Source organism: Ovis canadensis, chromosome 1 (assembly GCF_042477335.2).
Source record: "Ovis canadensis isolate MfBH-ARS-UI-01 breed Bighorn chromosome 1, ARS-UI_OviCan_v2, whole genome shotgun sequence".
NCBI classification, from domain to species: domain Eukaryota; kingdom Metazoa; phylum Chordata; class Mammalia; order Artiodactyla; family Bovidae; genus Ovis; species Ovis canadensis.
This window is the reverse complement of record NC_091245.1, coordinates 176,723,441-176,751,155: the sequence shown is the minus strand read 5'-3', so window position 1 is coordinate 176,751,155 and position 27,715 is coordinate 176,723,441. Positions and strand designations below refer to the sequence as shown.

At 37.0% G+C, this 27,715-nt stretch overlaps 1 protein-coding gene across 20 annotated transcripts in view; it reads right to left on the bottom strand.

Annotated features, from left to right (window-relative positions):
* Nucleotides 1-27,715, bottom strand: part of DZIP3 (DAZ interacting zinc finger protein 3) — a 119,461-nt gene that overhangs the window by 90,079 nt on the left and 1,667 nt on the right. For 12 of the 20 annotated variants that reach the window (XM_069552867.1, XM_069552895.1, XM_069552819.1 and 9 more), the window contains exons 2-4: nucleotides 12,960-13,061; nucleotides 7,742-7,811; nucleotides 3,655-3,810 (exon numbers count right to left, since the gene is read on the bottom strand). In XM_069552867.1, the coding sequence (XP_069408968.1) occupies nucleotides 3,655-3,810; nucleotides 7,742-7,811; nucleotides 12,960-12,991 (258 nt within the window). In that variant the 5' untranslated portion in view covers nucleotides 12,992-13,061. Of the gene's footprint in view, nucleotides 1-3,654; nucleotides 3,811-7,741; nucleotides 7,812-12,959; nucleotides 13,062-14,432; nucleotides 14,635-17,220; nucleotides 17,892-22,536; nucleotides 22,623-27,715 lie in introns of those variants that run through there. The other 8 variants (XM_069552747.1, XM_069552888.1, XM_069552738.1 and 5 more) reach the window with 5 other exon arrangements.

Sequence of the window (27,715 nt, the reverse complement as noted above, 5' to 3'; positions counted from 1 at the left end):
CATAGTGATTTGACATTTATCTTATGACATCCTCATAAAATGATGACTGCAATAACACCAGTTACCATTCATCATTATACCACTCACCATTGTACCAGTTATAAAATTATTGACTATATTCCTTAGGTATATATTATATCCCCTTGACTTATTTATCTTACAGCTGTAAGTCTGTATCTCTTAATCCCCTTCAGACAAAATAGATGGTTATGGAATTTGTATTGAAGCTTTCATGTTCATTTATTTATGAGTTTGGTTATTTTTGCCTTTTTTCTAACATTCTTACCAGGCTTTTGTTTTATTCTATTTCACTAGATTTGTCTATCTTTATTCTTTTTTTAAACTCTGCTTTTAATTTGCTGTTCTTTCTTCAAACTCTTGAACTTTGTTTAGATGACTGGTATTCAACCTTACTTCTTTTTCTACTATATGCATTTCAAGCTACAAATAATCCTTGCAGCACAGCTTTTATCTAATAACACAAAATTATGATACACGTTTTTCATATATTTTAGTTCCAAAATGTATCTAATGTCCAATATGCTGGCTTCCTTGACCCCTAGATTAACTAGATTAGAGGTATATATCTTAATTTAAGAACAATGATTTTCTAGTCTGTGTATCTGTAACTAATTTCTAAATCAATTGTACAAATGTTAGAGAACATGCTCTGCATGTTTTGATTCTTTGAAATTTGAAGAGACTTGCTTTATGAACTAGCACATGGTCAATTTTTATAAATATTCTATGTGTATTTAAAAAGAATATATTTCTTGTCACTGTTGGGTTCAATGTTACATATATATAAATGAATTACACCAAATAAATTAGACTAAGTTTGCTACACAGTTCTACTAGCTTTGTGTTCATGTTCTATCACTTATTAAGACAGCTGTGTTAAAATCTCCCTCTGGGACTGCTGATTGGTTCATTTCCCCTTTAGTATTATCAATTCTTGTTATCTTATACAAAAAATTCCTGAATATATTTGGGTCTACTTCTGGAATTTCTCTTGTATTTTCCAGACTTGTCTGTAGAGTCAAGAGCAAGTAACACAATCTTTTAGTTATTAGAGCTTCATAGTAAGTTAAAACTGGCAAACTCCCAGCCCTTTGTTTCTACAATGCTTTAATAATTTTCTTGGCTATTCTTCCTTTAATTTCTGATTTGAACTTTAGAATTAGCTTTTAGTAAATAGAAAACCCTCTTGTTATTTTTCTCGGAATTTTGTGATATTTGTAAATTTTAATTTCAGGAAAATTGGCATCTCTATCACACCATGTCTTCCTATATCTATTGCTTCCCATTCAGGTCTTCATATCTTACTTTTTAATAGAGTCTTAGACATTTTTACTTATTGTTTTAATACAGTATTTATTTCTAAACTTAAATGTGAAAAAATAGGTGTTTCGGGGTACCTGCTACAATGTAGATTCCCAGAGCTACCCCCAGAGATTTTCATTCTTTGAGACTAGTATGCGGGTCAGAACAGGTTCATATAAGTGGCTTAGAAAAAACTTTGAGAAACACCAATTTATTTCTTGTGTACTTCTTAAGTTTTTTCCTGGGTATTTTATCTTTTTTCTTGCTATCAGAAGTACTTTTCTTTCCTTCTTACCTTCTAATTGGCTATTGTTTATATAATAAAGGCTGCTGCTGCTGCTGCTAAGTCACTTCAGTCGTGTCCAATTCTGTGCGACCCCAGAGACAGCAGCCCACCAGGCTCCCCCGTCCCTGGGATTCTCCAGGCAAGAACACTGCAGTGGGTTGCCATTTCCTTTTCCAATGCATGAAAGTGAAACGTGAAAGTGAAGTCACTCAGTCATGTCCGACTCTTCGCGACCCCAGAGACGGCAGCCCACCAGACTCCTCCATCCATGGAATTTTCCAGGCAAGAGTACTGGAGTGAGGTGCCATTGCTACTGATTTATATTTCATATTGTGGTTTCTAGGTGATTTTCAAAAGATGAGAGGGAAAAAGTGGCATTATTCCATCAATTTCAAACCAGAATTCATATTTGTGGTATATTACCTCAGTTAAGGTTAAAATTATACATAAAGTGTTTGGATATTTTTAGAGCTTTTTTGAATTTTTAATAATAATAGTATTAATTTGTTTCATGGAAATAATTAATAATATATTCTTCCACAGAAAAAGTAAATGTGGCCTTTTTAGGACACCTATGGTGTTCTGTCTCCTTCCCCCAATTAACTGTCACAAAGAAGAGTAGATAATCATTTTCTTTAACTTTGGGAAATTTCATTAATTTACAAACTGATGGCTATCTTGTGTCAAAAGCTTCACAAATTATCTAGAAAAACCATAAGATGCAAATCAACAATCTATTCTCTAGAATATTTATCTCACTAAAAATCCAGAAGCCTTATTATTTTCTTTATATTTTATATTTTTAAAAGCCATCAACATTTTACAAATTTGGAAAACTGAAAGCAGTTCCCTCTTCCAGAAGAGTATGTTGCCCATTATTAGAATTCAACCCTAGACCTTATAAGCTAGTAACAGCTTATAAGCTACTAACCCACATCCTTACTATTATTCTTGAAAGGCTAGCATCAACTTTATTTAATTAATAAAAGTCTAAGCTGAAACCAAAGCCCTTCATAAGGTGTAAGATAGTTTCAAGAACTTAGTGTCATTGTTACGGTAAAGAAAGAAGGAAAGAAAGGGAGGGAAGAGGACGGAAAGAGGAAAGGGAGAGAGAGAATAAGAAAGGACGGGAGAGAGGGAGGAAGGGTCATTGTAAAGTAATAAGAGATACAAATATTGATCTGTCCCCAGTTCCTGCCAATATTTGGTCTTTGACTCTGGTTCTAGGCACACAGCTCCTAAAACCCTTGGAATTTCCTGGATGACAGGGAAGACAATGTCTTTTGTTCTAAAGTGGTAACTCTTGGTGGGCTTCTGGATGGACACTTGGGCACCAGATAGATCAAGCCATGATTAGAAATTTGAAACTTTTAGCACCATACCCCTAAAGAGGGGAGGGAAGCTGGAAGGTAAATTAATAATTAATACATCAACATACCTACATGATGAAGTCCCTATAAAAATTCTAAGACTATGGGGTTTGAAGAACTTCCAGTTTGTACATGCCAGGAGAATGGTGAACCCCAACTCCAAAAGGAGAGAAGTTCCTGAACTTGAGACCCTTCCTTGCCCTATGTACTTCTTCATGTGATTGTTCAGCTGTATCCTCTATAAATCACATCCTTTATCATGTAATTAACTGATAAATGTGTTTCCCTGAGTTTTGTGAGCTGTTCTAGCAAATTACTGCACTCAAAAGGGATCATGGCTAAGAATACAAGTGTTCACTGACTGGCCAATGGATAGCCAGCCAGTCAGAAGTACTGGGAAAATCGAAGACAGGTGATTGGCATCTGAAGGGGAGCAGTCTTAGACTGGGCTCTTAAATTGTGGGATTGGATGCTAACTCTAGGTCAATAGTGTCAGAACTGAAGTGACTTGTAAGACACCCAGAGAATGCTGGAGAATTGATGGGCGTGGGACTAAACCCACACATTTAGTGTCAGAAGTGGTGTGAGTATGACCGTAGTGTGACAGTCAAGGAACACAGTACGTCATATATAGAGAGCTATACTTCTGCCCCAAATACCAAATTATTATCTTACCTGCATAGTTTGGAAGGAAAAATCTTCTTGTAAGAACTTCTTGACGTGAGGAACCACACCTTTTGGTAGAGTGTTAATTGCATTCAATAATTTCTTCACTTCTAATAGTAGGTTAACAGGGACAAGATCAGTAGGTGTGTCCTTTTCCTGTTTGTCCTAGACAACATTTTTTAAATTTACACAATTATTCATGATCTTATTTACTTCAGTATTAAAACCAGTTGACGTATTTTTTTAAAAGTAACTTTCCATGCTCTATGTGATCACTTTGAAAGACCACAGAAAATCCCCATAAGACATTCTCTCTGTTCTCAAGGAATGTAAAACATAGCCAGAAGTTTAAGATCAAAACTCAAGAGGCTTTAATATAGGGAAGGCCATTATAAACACATTTATAAGTTATAAACAAAGCATAGATTCAAAGATGGGAATAATTATATCTTTTTTTATTGTGGCAGGATGGGAAACATGAATGATTTTAGACTTAAATGTGAGTTAAGCCTCAAAAAATGATTGCCCTTGAGAAATACACAACATGTAGTGAATTGGTCCATTTAAAGGCATAAAAAATGCTAAGTTTAAAATATTAAATAGGTTATTCTACAAAATAATATGAAAACTATCTCCGATGATAGTGCTTTTTACATGTGACTAATGATTCAGCTACTACATACAGCAATTTGAAAATGAATGCAGTTGTAATACTTTATAAATAATTAGACTAATATAATCTACACCTAACCTCAATTCAGTCACAGTTGAATAAACAGTAATAATCTTGGGATTTCAGGAACTGATACTTATAGACTTAATAAAGCTGTAATTAACAGTTAACTGATAGCTATATAGTCAAGTCTTGCTGAATTTTCTATTAACATTAATTGTGAGAAACGAGTGGGCAACAGAAATGAATAAATGTCCTGGAACGGATGGATGATGGCCTTCCTTCAAACCTTAACAAGATACCACAGTTCTTACACCCTGCTGAAATTTTGGGATTATGAATATGCAGCCACTGACCTAGGTATATAAAAACATTTTTACTGCAGAGGCCATGTAGAGTCACTGAGAAGGCAAAACAGTCACTGATATGGGGTGACACTGACTGGCAGGTTTCTAACAAACCTGGAACTACCCAGAAAAAAAATAAGGTCCAATGCAGGACTACTCCTCCTCCTCTCCCCTTCTGGGTTTGAGCATTAAGCTGAGATTCCTTCACCACCCACAACACCAAACAAATACGTCTTGCATTTTATGGTACACTTCATTATATTTACATCCAAAAATTTAGGAAATGTCAACAGTTTGTTAAATCTCAGTAAAGAGTATATGTCTTCACTGTATTTTTACAATTTCTTGGTAGGTATGAAATATTTCAAAAAGTAAATTTAAAAAAGCTTCTAAAAAATAACCAAACAAACCTTTACAAAGAATGATCATTGTCAACAGTGCATGTATTTCAAATTAAAGATCAATTCTGCAGTCAAAAGTCATTGCAGAATCATCTAAGACTAATTACCAAATTGGTACACAAGTATGATCATGGCATGAATAAAATTTTTTCAGCAGGAAATACTATAAGCTTCATGTTTGTTAAACAATCTTATTATAAACACAATTATAATTTTTAAGTTGTCAAAATAGTTGGACTCAATCTATTTTTGCAAAATAGATTTACATCTAAGCCTAATTCAACTTAAACTTTCTACCTCCTTTGCCTATGTCTTCAGAAATTTGTATCTAGAAATGGCTCTTCTAGATCAAGTCCCCCTAGTCCAAGTGTACATCCCTTGGTATATTTGCATATGTTGTATTTTCTCTGCAACATTCTTTTAATAACCTTCAGTTCAGTTCAGTTGCTCACTCGTGTCCGACTCTTTGCGACACCATGAATCGCAGCACGCCAGGCCTCCCTGTCCATCACCAACTCCTGCAGTTCACTCAGACTCACATCCATCGAGTCAGTGACGCATCCAGCCATCTCATCCTCTGTCGTCCCCTTCTCCTCCTGCCCCCAATCCCTCCCAGCATCAGAGTCTTTTCCAATGAGTCAACTCTTTGCATGAGGTGACCAAAGTACTGGAGTTTCACCTTTAGCACCATTCCTTCCAAAGAAATCCCAGGGCTGATCTCCTCAGAATGGACTAGGTGGATCTCCTTGCAGTCCAAGGGACTCTCAAGAGTCTTCTCCAACACCACAGTTCAAAAGCATCAATTCTTCGGTTCTCAGCTTTCTTCACAGTCCAACTCTCCCATCCATACATGACTACTGGAAAAACCATAGCCTTGACTAGACGGACCTCTGTTGGCAAAGTAATGCCTCTGCTTTTCAATATGCTATCTAGGTTGGTCATAACTTTTCTTCCAAGGAGTGTCTTTTAATTTCATGGCTGCAGTCATCATCCACAGTGATTTTGGAGCCCAGAAAAATAAAGTCTGACACTGTTTCCACTGTTTCCCCTCTATCTGCCATGAAGTGATGGGACCAGATGCCATGATCTTCATTTTCTGAATGTTGTGCTTTACGCCAACTTTTTCACTCTCCTCTTTCACTTTCATCAAGAGTCTTTTTAGTTCCTCTTCACTTTCTGCCATAAGGGTGGTATAATCTGCATATCTGAGGTTATTGATATTTCTCCCGGCAATGTTGATTCCAGCTTGTGCTTCTTCCAGCCTAGCGTTTCTCATGATGTACTCTGCATATAAGTTAAATAAGCAGGGTGACAATATACAGCCTTGACGTACTCCTTTTCCTATTTGGAACCAGTCTGTTGTTCCATGTCCAGTTCTAACTGTTGCTTCCTGACCTGCATATAGGTTTCTAAAGAGGCAGGTCAGGTACTCTGGTATTCCCATCTCTTTAAGAATTTTCTACAGTTTGTTGTGATCCACACAGTCAAAGGCTTTGGCATAGTCAATAAAGCAGAAGTAGATGTTTTTCTGGAACTCTCTTGCTCTTTCCGTGATCCAGTGGCTGTTGGCAATTTGATCTCTGGTTCCTCTGCCTTTTCTAAACCAGCCTGAACATCTGGAAGTTCACGGTTCACATACTGCTGAAGCCTGGCTTGGAGAATTTTGAGCATTACTTTACTAGTGTGTGAGATGAGTGCAATTGTGCGGTAGTTTGAGCATTCTTTGGCATTGCCTTTCTTTGGGATTGGAACGAAAACTGACCTTTTCCAGTCCTGTGGCCACTGCTGAGTTTTCTAAATTTGCTGGCATATTGAGCACAACAGTTTCACAGCATCATCTTTCAGGATTTGAAATAGCTCAACTGGAATTCCATCACCTCCACTAGCTTTGTTTATAGTGATGCTTCCTAAGGCCCACTTGACTTCACATTCCAGGATGTCTGGCTCTAGGTGAGTGATCACACCATCGTGATTATCTGAGTTGTGAAGATCGTTTTTGTGCAAGTGAATACTATAGTTATGTTAATATATTTTTCTAAGTTATCAGACAACTTTTATAAACTTTATTAACAAGTGGACATCATTCATTGTATAAAGCTATGCAGAAAGTGAAAATTGCATTAAAAAGAATCTATCAAACAAATCTCTCTCATCAAGGTTTCACTAAATATAAATACATATGGCATTCACAAATGTGTCTGTATCTTTTAATCTACTATAAAGTCTATTGTTGCTGGTAACAAGCACTTTATATTAGTGTATCATTAAGTTATTCATTTAGAACTGGAGGTTCTGACAGTAAAAATAAAAACAGGAAAAAGAATTAACTTCCAAAATAAATCAATGAAATTTCTTACTAAATAAAATTCTTTGTGTATGTTTTCTTGCCATGTGTATAGTGTTCATCTTGTTTGAATTTTGCTTAAAAAGATAAATAAGAGATATCTTAAAACTGGTTATTGTGATGTTTCTGGGCAAGTTAATTCACTTATCTACTAATTTAACTTACAGTGAGGATGGATGCTTATAATGATAACTTTGAGACACAAACACCAATTATGAAAAAAAGATTTAGTGATGACCACATAGGTAAGAAAACTTTTAGCAGATAATTAAACTGATTAGATTTAGTATTCTATCCTCATACAACATTGGTTAACTAAATTTTCTCTTACCAGTTGATCAGTTGATTTTTCTATCTTTTTCTTGGTTTCCTCTGTAGCCTGCTCTTCCAGAGGAAGATCCCTATTTTAATTGAAAAAGAAAGGTATATTCAGAGCCATCCCCTTACAAAGAACACAATTTAAAATCTTCGATGAATTTGTGCCTGTATTAGTAAAGACTCTAACATATGAATTTTTGCCTGAAACTTTCAAAAGTGTAAACAATACGTACCAAAGCCTGGCAATAGTGGTAGGTGCTCTCTCTCTTTAGGGACTCATGATAAAGAAAAGAAATTATTCCAAGTCCTTACTGGATGGTGGCAGAGAGAACAGAAAACTGATGTAAAACAAACATACAATAGATCAAAATAATGAGAAAAATTAACTTTATAGCACTGTTTCAGTGTAAAGGAAAAAAAGGCTGAAAAGACTGATATTTTGTGTGTGCATGCCTGTATGTGTTTAAGAAAATAATTAAACTTTGGGAAGTGTCTATCTTACACAGTTCTTTTTTTCCAGCTTCTTAGCATCAAAATTATCTGGTTTTCCAAAGTGGCTTTTGTAACTGAAGTAGAACAGTATCATATTTAGAAATTATTTAACTATTTCTGTAGAAAGAAATAACAAATTTTGCTTTTATCATATGCTTGAAATGTGAACATATGCACTATTGTTTATTGAACCAAAAATTTATTTATAAAATTGCTTTTGCCTACATACAGACAGAACCATGACACAAGATTTGAGAACCATAACATAGGGTCACATATGATTTATATAATTTGCTTAATTCTATATGCTAGCAGAGAGAAAACTGAGGTGATAAACCTATCAACTGATTTATTCAGAATTGTACTTTGTAAATATCCTATTTCACATTTATATACTCATTCGACTGACAATCATTTATCATCTACTATGTGCTAACTGTGTGGATCACAATAAACTGTGGAAAATTCTGAAAGAGATGGGAATACCAGACCACCTGACCTGCCTCTTGAGAAATCTGTATGCAGGTCAGGAAGCAACAGTTAGAACTGGACATGGAACAACAGACTGGTTCCAAATAGGAAAAGGAGTACGTCAAGGCTGTATATTGTCACCCTGCTTATTTAACTTATATGCAGAGTACATCATGAGAAACGCTGGACTGGAAGAAACACAAGCTGGAATCAAGATTGCCAGGAGAAATATCAATAACCTCAGATATGCAGATGACACCACCCTTATGGCAGAAAGTGAAGAGGAACTAAAAAGCCTCTTGATGAAAGTGAAAGAGGAGAGTGAAAAAGTTGGCGTAAAGCACAACATTCAGAAAATGAAGATCATGGCATCTGGTCCCATCACTTCATGGGAAATAGATGGGGAAACAGTGGAAACAGTGTCAGACTTTATTTTTCTGGGCTCCAAAATCACTGTGGATGATGACTGCAGCCAGGAAATTAAAAGACACTTACTTCTTAGAAGAAAAGTTATGACCAACCTAGATAGTATATTCAAAAGCAGAGACATTACTTTGCTGACTAAGGTCCGTCTAGTCAAGGCTATGGTTTTTCCTGTGGTCATGTATGGATGTGAGAGTTGGACTGTGACGAAGGCTGAGTGCCGAAGAATTGATGCTTTTGAACTGTGGTATTGGAGAAGACTCTTGAGAGTCCCTTGGACTGCAAGGAGATCCAACCAGTCCATTCTGAAGGAGATCAGCCCTGGGATTTCTTTGGAAGGAATGATGCTAAAGCTGAAACTCCAGTCCTTTGGCCACCTCATGCAGAGTTGACTCATTGGAAAAGACTCTGATGCTGGGAGGGATGGGGGGCAGGAGGAGAAGGGGACGACAAAGGATGAGATGGCTAGATGGCATCACTGACTCGATGGACGTGAGTCTGAGTGAACTGCAGGAGTTGGTGATGGACAGGGAGGCCTGGCGTGCTGTGATTCATGGGGTTGCAAAGAGTCGGACACGACTGAGCGACTGAACTAAACTGATGTGCTAACTGATTTTGTCAGGGGAAACTGGGACAGATAAACAGTACAGAACTGTCTACACAGTGAACATTACAACAAAAGCTGATTTATACACACAAACAATATTTCACAATAGGAGTCAGTGCCCTTTAAAAATGTCATGGTAAAAAGAAACCTGTTAACTGTTTTTTCCTGCACTTCTAAGCCCCATTCCTAAAAGGAACACAAGGCATCTGTGTTATCAAGGAAGGAAATGGCAACCCACTCTAGTATTCTTGCCTGGGAAACCCCATGGATGGAGGAGCCTGGTGGGCTACAGCCCATGGGGTCGCAAAGAGTCGGACATGACTGAGCAACTTCACTCAAGCAGTCTTCTGAAGCCTGTTACGGTTTGAGAGAGTACAAAATGTTCTCAAAAGGTATATTCTACCTGTTGACTCCACTTTAGGATCATCTACCTCTTAACCCAGTAGTTCTCAGTCCCAGATTTCATGCATATTAAAATTATCTGTGAAGCTTTGGAAACATCCAGATGTCCAAACCCTACTTCAGAACTTCTTAAACGAAAGTGTGGAACATTAGCTTCAATATGTTCCGTAGGTTCCATAACAAATTTTGATGTAAAAACTTGACTAATCTGCACTTTCTCCACAACATTAAAAGTACTCTAATAAAAGTTTGTAATGAAATTCTATCTGCTAGTCCAGTAGCTTTGTCTTGGGTCCTCAATAGTGACCCTTTCTGCATTATTTAACATTATACATCATAGACTCCAACCCTCCTTGAAAACCTCTACACCCTTTGCTGCTATTGTGTCTTCTCCTAGCCCCTCAGCTGTCCACTTATCAGTTTGCACCACTGGCTATCCCTCTTCCTTTCATTTACCTCATTATTATTTTAATAAGATTTACATAGAACTGCATATGTTAACACTATCAAACCATGCTCCCCATGTATTAGATCAGGACGGTACCCAGTGGTCATATATGGCATCTACTTTACTTTATTGATGGGTAAATTAATGCCCAGAGAAGTCATACACTAGAAAGCAGCAAACTAAAACGAAGTGTAAGACTAGTTTTTTCTTTTTTTTTTTTTTTTTGCTATTCTGCTACTTCTACCATCTGTGTACTTTATTCTGCTGCTGGGAAAAGCTGAAGTTTTGCTATGATAATAAACCTGAAATATACATATATAGCATATAGTAATATTCGTCATTTATCCCTCTTTCTTCTTACTATATTTTCTGTTTAAATCTATCTCATTTATGCCCAGGATGAAAAGTGAAAGTGAAGTCGCTCAGTCGTGTCCGACTCTTTGTGACCACGTGCACTGTAGCCTATCAGGCTCCTCTGTCCATGGGATTTTCCAGGCAAGAGTGCTGGAGTGGATTGCCATTTCCTTCTCCAGGGGATCTTCCCGACCCAGGAATCGAACCCGGGTCTCCCGCATCGCAGGCAGACGCTTTGCCATGGAGCCATCAGGGAAGCCCATGAATAAACACCCTCAAATAGGAATTAGGTTCTTCTTATTCACTATTTTTACCTTCAAGTCTCCAGCTCAACATCTGATATAAAGTAGGCACTCAAATATTTACTGAATGTATGAATATACAAACAAATAAATAAGTAAGCAAACTTCCATGAATTCAAATAGTAACCCATTCCAATGATTCACAAATCTGTATCTGCAACCTTAATTGTTCTTTGATGTTACAGCTACATATTTCCATCCACCTATTTAACAATCTCTGTACAACCATCTTAGCGACACCTCAATCTGCTCGTATCTAAAGTTGAACTCATTATCTGTCCTCTCTTACTTTCTCAACACACATTAAAACTGCTCTTTTGTGATCTCCATGTTACTTAACAGTACATATTTCCTTGTGATCATTAGAAACCTTCAACCTATCTCTACTTCTCCTCTGCCCCTTTTCTCATAACTCTGCACAAAACAAAGCTAACTCCTTATCAGGTGTCAAACTCCTCCCCAAGAATTTATCTTAAATACTTTTTTCTTGCTGTTTCCTCAGCTAAACAACCTCCCACGTGCCCTGCTTCTACATTCATCAAAAGCCATCTTTATCCTTTAAAGCTCAGTCTAAATGTCACTTTGTAAAAACCCACTGAACCCCTCAGTCAATAATTAGTGTTTCATTCTATATACAGCCACAGCATTTCTACTATAATACTTATGCATGCATTTTGCCTAAAGATAAGACAATTTTTTATATATCTTCTGACTATATTATAATTCTAAGTTGTTGTTCAATCGCTAAGTCATGTCCAACTCTTTGCAACCCCATGGATTGTAGTACACCAGGCTCCTCTGTCCTCCACTATCTCCAGGAGATTGCTCAAATTCATGTCCACTGAGTCAGCGATGCTATCTAAGTACACATATTTTATTTTAGTCTTATTCCCTAAGTGTCAAGGAGGTAATTAAATAGTTGCAAAACCACCACACTGCTTATTATATAAGATAGGGCAAGGTGGGAAGGAGATCTCCGATACTAACCAGCTCTTTACTATTTTATGGGAAAGGTCTAAGCAGGATGAACTTTCCCTAACAGGAGGGGAGAGACTGACATTTAGCCTAGGTCCAGTTGAACCACTCAGTGGTCTTCTGTGTTATACTAAAGCTACTTTATATAAAATGGAAAAAATAACAGCAGTCCCTCTTAGAGTTGTTATGAGGTTTATATGGGTTAAGGTTTGTAAAAGCATTCAAAACAATGCGTGGCAGAAAGTAAGTCTATTCAGTGTTTCTTGCTCAGTCGTGTCCGACTCTTTGCGACCCCATGGACTATACCCAGCAAGACTTCTCTATTCATGGAATTCTCCAGGTGAGAATACTGGAGTGGGTATCCATTCTCTTCTCCAGGGGATCTTTCTGACCCAGGGATCAAACCCAGGTCTCCCACATTGCAGGCAGATTCTTTACCATCTGAGCCACCAAGGAAGCCCCAAATCTATTTAAGAGCTTGTTAAATGATAAATAAAACATTACTTTGTTGTGAATGTCCCCAGTACGGCAAGCTATAGCACATTAACTCTTAGCTATTGAGTCAGGGTCTAAGTCCTCAGAGAAATTTTCTAAAATTAGATTTTACCCAGTTTACATCCTCTACTAAAAAACTGTTAAGTTGTCTTGAAATATAAGGGTATCTCATTCACACTAGCTTCTCAAAATCTTGTGAGAAAGGCAAATGTGTCTTCAGAATGTAACACCTACAGTCAGTTTTTGTCAGCCCACCCCTTACCTCACGAAAAATTCTTCTGGTAGAGAATCCATACTGCATAATATTCTTATGCAAGTCTTATTCCAAGGCTTGAAGACTGACTTTTATGACTGCTGTTTAAAGCTGTAAGGAAAGTAATGTTTTTAGTAGAAGGGTAGGAGGATTTCATTCTTTTTCCCCACTATTTAAATAGTATAGAATCATTAAAGAAAATTTTGAAACTGCTCTAAAAAGAAAGTGAAATCACATAGTTTCATCATCTAAACATAAATAATATAAATCATTGCCTATGTGTTAATATACTTTGTTCCGAGCATATTTTACCAATTTGTAATCATATTGAATATGGAATACACCATAGTAGCTTCTTCACTGAATTATATCAAAAGCACCTTTCATGTTATTTTATACTCCTAGTAAACATTCTCAATGGCTACATAACAGTTGATTGACTGTGGTTTCCTTAGTCATTTCCTGACAGTCGAACATTTCGTGTTTCCCATTTTTTTCAATATAAGTAATTAGTACTGTGATAAACTCCATTGCCTGTAATGGGATTAGTTCCTTATGATAAATCCTCAGAAATAGATTTCCTAGGTCAAAGACACAAATATTTTAAGCTACTAGGTGCATATTGCTAAATGGCTTCCCAAATGATTTGTAATAATTTATTTCCCAGTTATAAGAAGTACCTCTTTAACACAATCTTTTCTTTTTCTTTAATTGAATGATAACTGCTTTACAGAATCGTGTTGGTTTCTGCCAACCCTCAACATTTCTCTTAGTCTAAAAATAACATTTTGGAGAAGGAAATGGCAACCCACTTTTCTTGCCTGAAAAATCCCATGGATGGAGAAGCCTGGAAAGCTACAGTCCATGGGGTCGCAAAGAGTCAGACACGACTGAGTGATCTCACAGAAAGACAGAAAAAATAACATTTAGCTACTTTTCTTCACAACTGCATGAATCTCCATTAATAGGAGACGAGAGATGTGAAGAACTCTTGCATATTCTCTGATTCAAATATCATTGGATGTTGTGGATGTTTCCTGAAGAAAAAAAAAATAGTGCAGCAATATAAATGAAAACTAAAGGGGAATAAAGTATCATTAGCATATCTACATCCTTTATTATTGCTCTCTAATTTAACTATCCCAAAGCCAATTCTTCTAAAATCAGTCCCATTTGATCTATTTTACTGAGGGTTCAGGTCTCCAAAATATATTGCCATCTGTTATGCTGGCTTCCCTTTCTGGTCCCACTATACACAAGCTGAGTAAAAGTATTACAATAAAAGTATATAAAACTATTGCATGGTTCAGTTCAGTTCAGTTCAGTCCCTCAGTCGAGTCCGACTCTTTGCAACCCCATGAATCGCAGCACACCAGGCCTCCCTGTCCATCACCAACTCCTGGAGATTACTCAGACTCATGTCCATTGAGTCGGTGATGCCATCCAACCACCTCATCCTCTGTTGTCCCCTTCTCCTGTCACCTTCAATTTTTCCCAGCATCAGGGTCTTTTCAAATGAGTCAGTTCTTCGCATCAGAGCATGGTGCTCTGGGACAAAGAAAGAAATGATTCTATCTATATTCTGTATTTGACTTAGCATCCCTGTTCCCTGGTGGCTCAGACGGTAAAGCATCTGCCTACAATGTGGGAGACCTGGGTTCGATCCCTGAGTAGGGAAGGTCCTCTGGAGAAGGAAATGGCAACCCACTCAGGTACTCTTGCCTGGAAAATCCCATGGGAGGAGCCTGGTAGGCTACAGTCCACGGGGTCGTAAAAAGTTGGACACGACCGAGCAACTTTACCTCCTATCGGCTCACATGATAAAGAATTTGCCTACAATGCGGGAAACCCAGGTTCGATCCCTGCATGTGGAAGATCCCCTGGAGAAGGGAATGCCCACTCCAGTATTCTTGCCTGGAAAATCCCATGGACAGAGGAGCCTGGCAGGCTACAGTCCATGGGGCTCCTAAGAGTCAGACACGAATGAGCGAGTAACACATACCAACTCTCAGTTACACAAAAAGGCTTGAGAAACAAGGATAACTGTCTAACAATTCAATGCTAACTGATATTTCTTAATCAACTACAAATGCAAAGATTCACACAGACTTCCACTAAACTTCCTCATTTAAAATGGAGCTTTCTAACACCCATTTCCTGAACATACCTAATAAAACACTTCTTGCTGTCAGTATTTACATAACTTGCCTATACAATATAGTTCTCCTGGATATATTATTTTGTACTTTTAGTCTTATTTCAAAAACTCTGTATACAAAGTCATATGCCTATTAAAATTTGCATTCTCTATTCAAATACAAAGATATAAACTAAAGCCAATAATGAAGCAGAGAAAGGTTAGATAAAACTTGCTATTATTTCACACAAACTCAGATCTGCTTTATCTCTTAATAAAGCTGTACAGAAAAGGACATGGCTTTGAAAATTGTAGGACTGTGACCAAACTGATTTTATGGTTTCTTTACTGCTGCTGCTGCTAAGTCGCTTCAGTCGTGTTCAACTCTGTGCGACCCCATAGATGGCAGCCCACCAGACTCTCCTGTTTCTGGGATTCTCCGGGCAAGAACACTGGAGTGGGTTGCCATTTCCTTCTCCAATGCATGAAAGTGAAAAGTGAAAATGATGCCACTCAGTCGTGTTCAACTCTTAGCGACTCCATGGACTACAGCCTACCCGGCTCCTCCCATGGGGTTTTCCAGGGAAGAGTACTGGAGTGGGTTGCCATTGCCTTCTCCAGTGGTTTCTTTAACTTCCCTGTTATTTTAATTACAAAAAAAAAAAAAAGGAAAAACTGACATTATTTCATAGCCAGAGCATACAAAGTATACCTTTCCCAGAAAAAATAATCCTCTCATTTTCTGAATTTTTTTTTTTTTTTTTTGAGAACAGGGGCTGTTTATTCAGAGTTTACTAGAGCAAGAGATTTCAGCCACCATCATTTGCATTTGGCAGCGACTGAACACAAGCAGAAGAGTCGTAAAACTTTATAATTAAAAAAAAGAGAGAGAGACAACTTCTGGTATGCATTGCTGTCATGCTGGAGTACTCAGGTGACCAGAAGCAGGGAATCCTGTCTGATGGGTTTGAGGATCATATTTGGCTTTCTCTGGTTAATCCTGGGTTTGGGAGAGAGGGCAGAAGTAGAGGAGCTGTCAGTCATTGACCAGGCTTGACCATTTTAGGCTAATTGCTGAAAAGGTTGTGGTTTGGCTTCCTGACTTGTTAGTTGCAGAGGCTGTGGGTCAGAGTTCTGTTGTTATATATGATCCAGTCATTGTGCATTTGTACATTCAGTCTCCCATGTCCTTTCCTAATTTTCTTTTTTTTTTTTTTCAATGTCCAAATGCTTTATTACTTTTTGGCTTCATTTGACAATTCTTCCTTTTTTTTTTTTTCAAAAATTAAGTTATTCACCAGAATTCTTCCCCAACATTTTAAATTGTCCCTTCCTTGTTTTTTGTTTCTTTCTTTTTTTTTTTAATTTTAAAATCTTTAATTCTTACATGCGTTCCCAAACATGACCCCCCCTCCCACCTCCCTCCCCACAACATCTCTCTGGGTCATCCCCATGCACCAGCCCCAAGCATGCTGCACCCTACGTCAGACATGGACTGGCGATTCAATTCTTACATGATAGTATACATGTTAGAATTCCCATTCTCCCAAATCATCCCACCCTCTCCCTCTCCCTCTGAGTCCAAAAGTCCATTATACACATCTGTGTCTTTTTTCCTGTCTTGCATACAGGGTCGTCATTGCCATCTTCCTAAATTCCATATATATGTGTTAGTATACTGTATTGGTGTTTTTCTTTCTGGCTTACTTCACTCTGTATAATTGGCTCCAGTTTCATCCATCTCATCAGAACTGATTCAAATGAATTCTTTTTAACGGCTGAGTAATACTCCATTGTGTATATGTACCACAGCTTTCTTATCCATTCATCTGCTGATGGACATCTAGGTTGTTTCCATGTCCTGGCTATTAGCTCAGGCCTGGATATTCCCCTTTCTGGTAAGCTCTCCTTCAGTTAGTAGCTGTTTGCATAGATCACAGTGAGGCTGAAAAGGAGGAAAATCCTCTGGCAATAAGGCAGAGAGAATGGACGGCCTCTACTAAGCTATTCAGTGTTCAGTTTGAAAGAGAAAACATTATACAATTAATCAATAAATTAAAATGTATTTGGATCCTAAATTAAGAGTTTTAAAAGGCTAATGGCTTTCTGTTTCAGCCTGCTTTAAAATACAACCTGATATCAATCTCTGTGGTAAAAGGTTTTCCAGGAGACAGGGTCTTTCAGTTCAGTTCAGTTGCTCAGTCATGTCCGACTCTTTGCGACCCCATGGACTGCAGCACGCCAGGCATCCCTGTCCCTTCACCAACTCCCGGAAACTACTCAAACTCATGTCCACCACGTCGGTGATGCCATCCAACCATCTCATCCTCTGTCATCCCCTTCTTCTCCCACCTTCAATCTTTCCCAGCATCAGGGTCTTTTCAAATGAGTTGGTTCTTCATCTCAGGTGGCCAAAGTGTTGGAGTTTCAGCTCAGCATCAATCCTTCCAATGAATACTCACGACTGATTTCCTTTAGGATGGACTGGTTGGGTCTCCTCGGAGTCCAAGGATTCTCAAGAGTCATCTCTATCACCACAGTTCAAAAGTATCAATTCTTCATCACTCAGCTTTCTTTATAGTCCAACTCTCACATTCATACATGACTACTGGAAAAACCATAGCTTTGACTAGATGGACATTTGTTAGCAAAGTAATGTTTCTGCTTTGTAATATGCTGTCTAGGTTGGCCATAGCTTTTCTTCTAAGGAGCAAACATCTTTTAATTTCATGGCTGCAGTCACCATCTGCAGTAATTTTGGAGCCCCAAAGATAGTCTCTCACCATTTTCATTGTTTCCCCATCAATTTGCCATGAAGTGATGGAACCAGATGCCATGATCTTAGTTTTCTGAATGCCGAGTTTTAAGCCAACATTTTCACTCTCCTCTTTCACTTTCATCAAGAGGCTCTTTAGTTCTTCTTTGCTTTCTGCTATAAGGGTGTTGTCATCTGCATATCTGAGGTTATTGATATTTCTCCTAGCACTGGCATTTCACATGATGCACTCTGCATATAATAAGTACGGTGACAATATACAGCCTTGATGTTTGATGTACTCCTTTTCTGATTAAGACCCAGTCTGTTGTTCCATGTCCAGTTCTAACTGTGGCTTCTTGACCTGCATACAGATTTCTCAGGAGGCAGGTCAGGTGGTCTGGTATTCCCATCTCTTTCAGAATTTTCCACAGTTAGTTATGATCCACACAATCAAAGACTTTGGCATAGTCAATAAAGCAGAAGTAGATATTTTTCTGGAACTCTTGCTTTTTCGATGATCCAGTGGATGCTGGCAATTTGATCTCTGGTTCCTCTGCCTTTTCTAAATCCAGTTTGAACATTTAGAAGTTTACGGTTCATGTACTGTTGAAGCCTGGCTTAGAGAATTTTTAGCATTACTTTGCTAACGTGTGAGATGAGTGCAATTGTGCGGTAGTTTGAACATTCTTTGGCACTGTCTTTCTTTGGGATTGGAATGAAAACTGACCTTTTCCAGTCCTGTGGCCACTGCGGTTTTCCAGATTTGCTGGCATATTGAGTCAAGCACTTTCACAGCATCATCTTTTAGGATTTGAAATAGCTCAACTGGAATGCCATCACCTCCACTAGCTTTGTTCATAGTGACGCTTCCTAAGGCCCACTTGACTTCACATTCTAGGATGTCTGGCTCTTGATAAGTGATCACACCATTGTGGTTATCTGGGTCATGAAGACCTTTTTTGTATAGTTCTGTGTATTCTTGCCACCTCTTCTTAATTTCTATGGTGAAAGGTTTTCCAGGAGAATTGATCATTAATCCCATCATTTCCCAGGAGCTGAGCTGCCATGTGGGCAAGCCCCACAGGCAACACCAGCAGCAGCAGCACTTTACAGCCTTTCCTGGGAAGGAAGGTATAAATGCCTAGCAACAGAAAGGAAGCAGCCAGCCTGTAAAGTTACCACTGTACTTCTGAAATAATCAAAACTTCTCACTATTCTAGAAGAGGCTAAAGGAAACTTATAAAATCAGGGTTAATATGGGGGAAAGGGTGAATCCAGCTTCCCCATGTGTATTCATTTCAACAGACTTTCCTTGTCAGCAGGAAATGAAACATTTACTCTGCCTTTATGGAATTGAGGAACTGCCCTTCCAACAGGAACTATTCAGTTCTGGGTGGCTGACCACAGGGCAAGCTAAAGTTCAGTGTTGATCTAAAGCACACCTTTATCCACTAACCAAAATGATTTTATCTGCATGTTGCTATACTGGTTGAAAATAAGATATTGCCATCCATATCCTGAGGCAGCAAAATATCTTTTTTACTGTTCCCCCTTTCTGAACTTCCAGTTCCCACTTTTTCTCTCATGGAATTATAACAAGCTTTTTTAAATTTAAGAGTTTCCTTTCCCTATTTTTAAAGCTTTGCTATTCACATCAAAGTAGGTACAACTATTGTTTATAATCTTTTAATCATTCATTTAAACATTTACCTTGTAGCACTGTCAACTCCTTAAACTGTATATACTTACACTGTCTTTATATCCACTTAAATCCACTTAACTCTGTTACTTGACCAAGTTAGAGGCTCCACCTGGCCAACAAGTTTACATTTCAATGTATGGGTGGATGTCCTATGGTCCCATGAATTTGCTAGCCTTGTCAGTTGTGGCACTTACAGATAACACATTGCCAGGTGGGAAAAGTGCGTAAGAACAGCGTAAAAAAAGCAGTAAAAATAAAGTTCATTTTTCTTAATGCTACTAGCTTGAAAAAAAAAAATATTGGGCAGGGTAAATCTTGGTTATGAGAAGCTGTCCTATGCATTTTTAGGATGTTCAGAAACATGCCTAGCTAGCCAGTATATGACAGTAGCAACTCTCTCTCACCTCTCAGCCCCATTGTAGCAATCAAAAACATCACCAAACACTGCCAGATGTCTTTCAGGGACAAAATTGCCCACAGCTCAGAAACTATCTAATTAAATGAATTAATGAAACTATCTAATTAAAAGACTAACTAAATGAACACAGATTGTTCTCAGCAATTAAAAAAAAATCCTGTGATTAGGTATCATGTATGTGTGTGTGTGCTCAGCCACGTCTGACTCTTTATCACCCCATGGAATGTAGCCTGCCAGGCTCTTCTGTCCATGGAATTCTCCAGGCAAGAATACTGAAGAGTGTTGCCCTTTCCTACTCCAGGGGATCTTCTGGACTCAGGTATCATGTATAAACACAACAAATCATTTGTCTACAAGAAGGAGAAATTATAAAGTATCTCATTTAGTTTCCAGCAGTATGAAAAGTTGAGAGGTTGCACAGGATTCGTAGCTAAGAGCACAAGAGACATTGCAGCCAGTTTACAGGAGTATACAAATCAGCTTCAACATGTATTAACCATGAAAACTTAACTGGAATGAACATCTCTGTACTTTAGTTTCCTTATCTGAAAAATAGGGGAAAAGTTGATCCATGATTCACAGGGTGGTTGCAAAGAGTAAATGCTTTAAAGCATGTAACTGAACATAGTAAGGACTGTATTTGCTACTATCATCATCTTCATTTAATTTCATTTAAATTTATGGCAAAATCAGTTCACTTTCCTTCCAATTCTCTACCTTGGAGAAAAGCTATTATATGAAAAGGAATAGTAATAATGAGACTTAAGAAAATGGGTCAAAAACATCTTTCAAATATATCCTACATGATAACAACTGGCAGTTTAATCTGCATATATTTGGCACCTTGCAGTTTTCATATCAACACATATGAATCTGCCATATTCTTTAAACTGCATGATATGCCATTGTATAAATGAATCTATTTACCAGACCACTACTGATAAATACTTCAATTGTATCCAGTTTGTGTTTGTATGTGGGGTTTTGTTGTTGTTGTTGTTGTTTTTTGTATTATAAACAATGCTGCAATAAAGAATCCTGAACATGCAACTTGGTCAAATTTTGAAAGCTACTTTACAAAGCTGGGTTTCTATTTCAGCACTGAAGTAAATGTATTTCAGGTCTGTTACTAAAGCAAATTCTGACAATGCTAGTTATCACTTCTGCTAGACTTTACCAAAAGAATTCTAAAACACTCCTGTAAGTGGAGATGTGAGATGTTCTGGCCACATACAGTACAGTAACCACTCCAAGGCTGAAAAAACTATGAAGAGGACACTTTTTAGGAATAACTCAAGACATTTTTATGGGAGTTTCTTTGAACCAAAATTTTAACTATTATTAATCTATGTCTGCTAGTCAAATAGAAACAGTTATTCTTGGTGGCTTTGGAAAGAGTAAAGCAGGAGTTTTGTGGCTTCAGCACTCTCACGTGAGATAGTAAACAAGAAGGGCTAAAGACATCAGTTTAAACTCAAAGAATAACAGATTGTACAATTAATTTGTTATTAGCTGTCTGAAGAATGGCCAAAATATACTGATTATTTGATTTTCTAATTTTCCATTTATTTCTTCCATTTTGTATTTATTTAGATTCTTGGCAAAGACTCAAAATGAACATCTGCAAAACAAAGAATCCATTGCAATGCTGGAGACCTGGGTTCAATCCCTGGGTTTGGAAGATCGTCTAGAGAAGGGAATGGCTACCCACTCCAGTATTCTGGCCTGGAGAATTCCATGACAGAGGAACCTGGGGGGCTACAGTCCATGGGGTCACAAAGACACAACAGCAACTTTCACTTTGGCAAGGCCTCAAAATGAACATACCTACACAAGGGAAGCCAAAATATCATTTTCCCCCAAGGAAAAAATACATAGTTTGCTTAAGTAAACTCCAAGACTGATTGATGATGGTTGGAAAATCTTTGCAAAAGTTATCAGAAACCAAAGATATTATCTGTCCCAAAAGATCAGGGTACGACTCAGCTCTAGCTATTTAGCAAAGATCATTGTTGGCACTATCTGGCAGATCACACCAGCACACAAGAAAATAGCAATGCACACCCAATGCCCCATCCTTACAAATCTGCCAATATAGGGAACAACCTTGCCAAAATTAGCATCTTGTCTGAAGCCAGTATTTAATTCTCTTCAGACCTATTCAGTCATTTACTCCTGAACTTACACAAGCAAATTTGCAGAATATATATATATATGTTATAAATATTTGGAATGTATCTATTATAAATATGCACAGGTTAGAATTCACCCAAAAAAATCCAAATATTAAACAATCCATCAGTTTCAGGTTATTTACAGGTAGCACTGCGAAAACCATGCTATTCAAAAATGCAGCTAGGACTGTTGGAAGGACCATTTGTTAAGCAAACTCTCCAAAAGTGGGACATTTGCAGTCATTTAAAAATATTACATTGTCATTACAGTTGTTAGACAATAATGGAAAAAAAAGATGTGACAGACTGTTAAGACATGACGCATATGGGGATGACGATCAAGCAGGGAATGGAGAATACAATATATACTTGATTCTCCCACCACCAACGAACCTACCCAAATCTAACTTTATCCTCCATCAAGGTTACAGATTTTGGAGAAGTCTCCAATTTTTCAGATCACATACTTCTAAAGAAGCAAATCTGAAAATACAATGAAAATATATGGCTAGCAACTCATTTATGCTATTAATGCTATTGTAAGTACTACTATAAAATAAGAAGAGTAAGACTAAAATAAGTTAAATAATAACTTTAAAAAGTTCTAATATTTGTTCCCACACTGTACTAGTCAGTTTCACATATCTAAGATGTGCATACTCTACTTTGAACTCCCGTTTCAGAAAATGACTTCACATTTTAATTCAGGAAACAAATATATACCCCTTTCATGATCTTGATAATTTCTAGTTCCTAAAAGAGTAGAAAATTTTAAATGAGATATGCAGAAGACACTGCTCTGCACAGAGGCTTTCAACAAATACTATTTATAATTAAAAGTGATTACTGTAACTTAAAAGTGTGCCATTTCATGTTTACTTATCTATAAAATTAGATTCAGAAACAATGGATAGCACTTTTAAAAAAATCAAAAGTTTTGGGGATATGAAATTAGATGTGAAAATGCGGGACAAAACATTTACCCAAATTATCCATTCCTTGTATTCTTAACTTAGAGTTGAAGTCTGTGAAATGTACATTAAATAAAATCAGGAACTGTTTGAAAAGTGAGAAAGTTAATTTTATGGTTTGGTAAGTCATTTACAGATTAGCTTAATCATATATGGTTGGGAAAGAAACCAGGAAGAAAAATAATTGTAAATGGAGAATAATTTTGGTTTATTTAGGTTTCCTGGCTTTGTGATAGAAGGTAAAAATGAGAGTTGACATTAACTGTACAGACCGTTTTCTGGCTCTGTATAAAGGCTAAAATCAATTTAATATCAATACATATTTGAATTGTTTTAATTGTACTGGGGACATAGTATCCAAATGACCTCATGTCTAGACCTCTGTCAATTTTCTACCATTGATTTCTTTGTCTTGTATCTTTGGAACCTGGGCCAATAGGATTTTTTTCTACCTGCTGTTTATGCCTATTGAATAATCTCTCAGTTTTAGACTTGGCCTCATGCTCTATCATGGAAGTCCCACAGAGTCATAACTTTTTTTTTTTTTCTTTTTCTAAATCCCTTGCTACATCCCCAGTGCCTAGTACCTGGCATACTTCAAGCATTCAATACTGATATAAACAATAAAGAAACCGATCCTTCCTCATACTTCAAGTCCTCTGAAGGCAGAAATAAAGAGTGAAACCTGTATACAGATAAAGACTTCCTTCTCTGTTGACCTCGAGTCCACCTTCACAAGTTGAAAGCAGCCCAAATGCTACAGGTAACAGGAATCCCTAAAGACCACCACAGGGTAAACATAGGTCCCCTGTCCTCTGGCAACTACTTCTCAGTGTTTTTGTTTGTTTTTCCACATCTCTCCAACCTCTAAATATTTTAGTTCTTTGGGGTTCAGTCTTTTCTATCCTACCCACCCCATGCCATTTAGTCTTGAGGCTTTACATTTTTATCTCTGGCCTTGACCACTCCCTTGACTACAAATAATATATTGAACAGCCCACTCAACAGCTTCCAGATGTCTAGTAGATACCTCACCATAACTGAGTTTGAGTTCTGGATATCTCCCCTTCCCTAGAAAACAGCTGAAGTACCCACTCAGCCAAGTCAGGCCTTGATCAGACTAACTGCAGTCAACCCACAGACCAAAAAAGAAACTTTCACGGTTTCAACCACTGAGTTTTGAGGTGATCTGGTGTGCAGCAAATACTGATCAATACTTCACCCTAATTAAAATTGCAATTCTCCATCCTGACTCATATTTCCTATCTCCCTTCTCTTTCTTTTCCTATATAGCACTTATTACTGCTGCTGCTAAGTCGCTTCAGTCATGTCCAAATCCGTGCGAACCCAGACGGCAGCCCACCAGGCTCTGCCGTCCCTGGGATTCTCCAGGCAAGAGTGCTACAGTGGGTTACCATTGCCTTCTCCAATGCATGAAAGTGAAAAGTGAAAGTGAAGTCGCTCAGTCATGTCCGACTCTTAGCGACCCCATGGACTGCAGCCTACCAGGCTCCTCCATCCATGGGATTTTCCAGGCAAGAGTACTAGAGTGGGTTACTTATTACTAACACTCATATATTTTACTTATATCTCTTTTTTCTTCGCTATATCTCCCATTAAAATAAAAGCTCTACTTGGACAGACATTTTTGTTTATTTGATTCACTCCTCTATCCCCAGAACCTAGAAATGTACCTGCTACTCAAGCACTCATTAAATATATGATTAAATGAATTAACTATTAGCTCTGTATTCACACCTCCGATATAATTCCTTTATTACAATATTCAGTACTCTGCACTTTTGTCAAAAAATACAGTTCATATCTCTGTTCAATATGATTCATCTAATACAACTTAAACCCTGGTCATTACATTAAAAATCTCCATTTTACTATTTAGCTTTGAAGATATGCTCTTTAAGTTTTTCCAAAAGATATAAAGGAGTTTCACAGCCCTTGAGTTGCAAGCTTCTAGGCAAGTTTTAACTCCCTTAAATGTGTTTCCTGATCTATAAATTAGGGAAAATATCTACATCAAATACAAAGAACAAACAGCAATACAAATTTATGGAGAGATTTCATGCCAATCCCTGATAAAGGAATTGGATACTTGGTATTTTGCCTTAAAAAATATCCTGTGTTCCTACAGCTTTCTATGTCTCTTGAAAAGCACTTTGAATTTGTCTATTCCGCAAAAGACTCTAAGCTCTTTGCAAAATAACTAGCAACCAGTAAATATTTGATAAATGAATTTAAAAAATATTTTAAAAATACTTACCTGATTAAAATAAACATTTTTAAAGTATAATGCAGACACTCACTTTAGCTAATGACTTTTAAAAATTTTCTAGAATGAATAATCTTTAATAAAAAATACAGTATTGGAAATATACTGAGCCTTCAACTTTACAAAATTAAAAAAAGAATAAAAGAAAAATACATGTGTATGGATGGAATTTTTAAAGAGAAAAGTAAAATTACTGATTCTAAAGGAGAAAAAACCAAGATTAATAAAATCAAAGTTGGTTCTTGAAAAACTGAATAAAATAGACAACCGCCTGGAAAGCCTAAGAAAACAGATAATGTATAATGAAAATGGAAATTTAAATCTACAAAGAATAGATTAAGAGAGTTATTGAATACTGATGCAACTTTACATCAATATATTTTCAAATTTAGAGAAATAGTCAGTATGCTAAAATTTTTATTTCCAAAGTTAACTCAAGAAAAGGTAGAAAAAATTATCAGATCAATAACCATATTATAAATTCAAATGTCTTCTAAAATCTACCACTAAATGAGCTATCGCACTTGATTTTATAGGTTAGTTGTACATAATCTACAAGAATCAGATGATTCCTATGTGACTCTCATTAATCTATAGCAAAGAAAAACAGATGGAAAATTTCCAATTCGTTTTTCAAAAGAAACAACCCAAATTCCAAAAGAGAGAATAAAGAAAAAGCTATCTTAAATTCTCCCAAAAATAAATATAAAACCCTGAATAAAATATCTGCAGCACAACAAATACAAGGTTCGCTACTACTACTTGTGTGATCTTATGCAAATTATTTCACCTCTCTCAAATTTTTCCATCTGATCATAACAGAGATCATAACAGTACGTAAAGCATGATATTATAAAGATCAATTAGCTAAGTTCTTAAAACAGTGGTTGACATATGATAAATGTTCAATATGTGTTAGCTGCTACAATCAACTGCGCTACCATTTTAAAGGGAAAAATAAGATATATAAATATTTGATAACTTTTTAGCAGACATTCTTTAAATAACACTGGTATTGCCTAAACATTTTAAAGAATACTTATCTCTTGGCAACTGTTGCACAAATTATACAAAGCGTTAAAATACTGGTCATTCTCATTCAATGAAGTAACAATGTTCAGTATCATTATGATTATTCCATATTTTAGAAATTACACTGATGAAATAAAGTAAGACAACAAATATTGGAAGGGATTCAATTATTATTTTCAGGTGATACATAGCTAGAAAATTTAAGACAGGAAGCAAAACTGAATCAATAAGGATATTTCAGTCACTAAACTGAGTAAAAGATATACCACAAATCAGTTTCTCTTTTACCAGTAGCAAAAACAAACTAAAAATTTTTAGGGGAAAAAGAGAACCCACTCACAGTAACAAAAATTATATAAGATCCAGGAATAAATTTAATGAGAATGGTACAAGACTACATGATAAGCTATACAATATTTCACCGAACATAAAATACGTGAATACTTAAAATATTGACTACCTCAGCAGTTTCTATATCTTCTCTTCAGCCTGACTAGAAACTTGGAATCCCTTCTAGTTTCATCCCTCTCATTTGTCCATTTGAAATCATTCAGAGTCCTATTTCACTTCATATATATTTCTTAAATTTGTCACCTTTTTGCTAACTCCACTTCAATTATCTCAGCCATCCCTTGGAAAGACTCCAGTAAAATAAATATTCTCCCTACTTCTGGGCTTATCTTCCTCAGAGTGTCAGAGTAATCAATCTAAAACATAAACCTAACTTGCAGGACCCAGTTTGAAACCAGAGATCATCACTTAATTCAAGATAGAGTCCCAGCTCAAAGGCTAGTACAGCCTTCAGTCATCTGGACCCAGCTCCATTTCCTCCTCCTCCTTTTCCCCTTTTTGGGTCTTAAAAATATGGCTGTTTCTCATATTGGGATACACAAGTATCTCTGACAAAAGACATCAGACCTTTTTACAGCTCAATTTCTGGTGAAGATTTTCTTAGAAAGATGTTATTTTACATTAAAATAAATATGGAGATGCAAAATGTGTGTGACTCCTCAAGCTAAAATGCAAGCTTTCAAAGGATAGCACTTTGAGCAAACAGCTTTGACCCTTTCCCTCAGATCTAAATGGGGACAATGGTGAGGCACTTAATCATTATGAATGAAAAGTCTAATGCTGTCAAACTGTTATCACTGTATTGCCAAGGACCTAAGATGTAACTGACACTTGCTGAGAACATAATTATGCCAGACAACTGTTCCTCATTGGTTAGCTCATTTTATAATAACCTGACATGACTTCATCTCTACTACTCTCTCTCACCCTCGCTT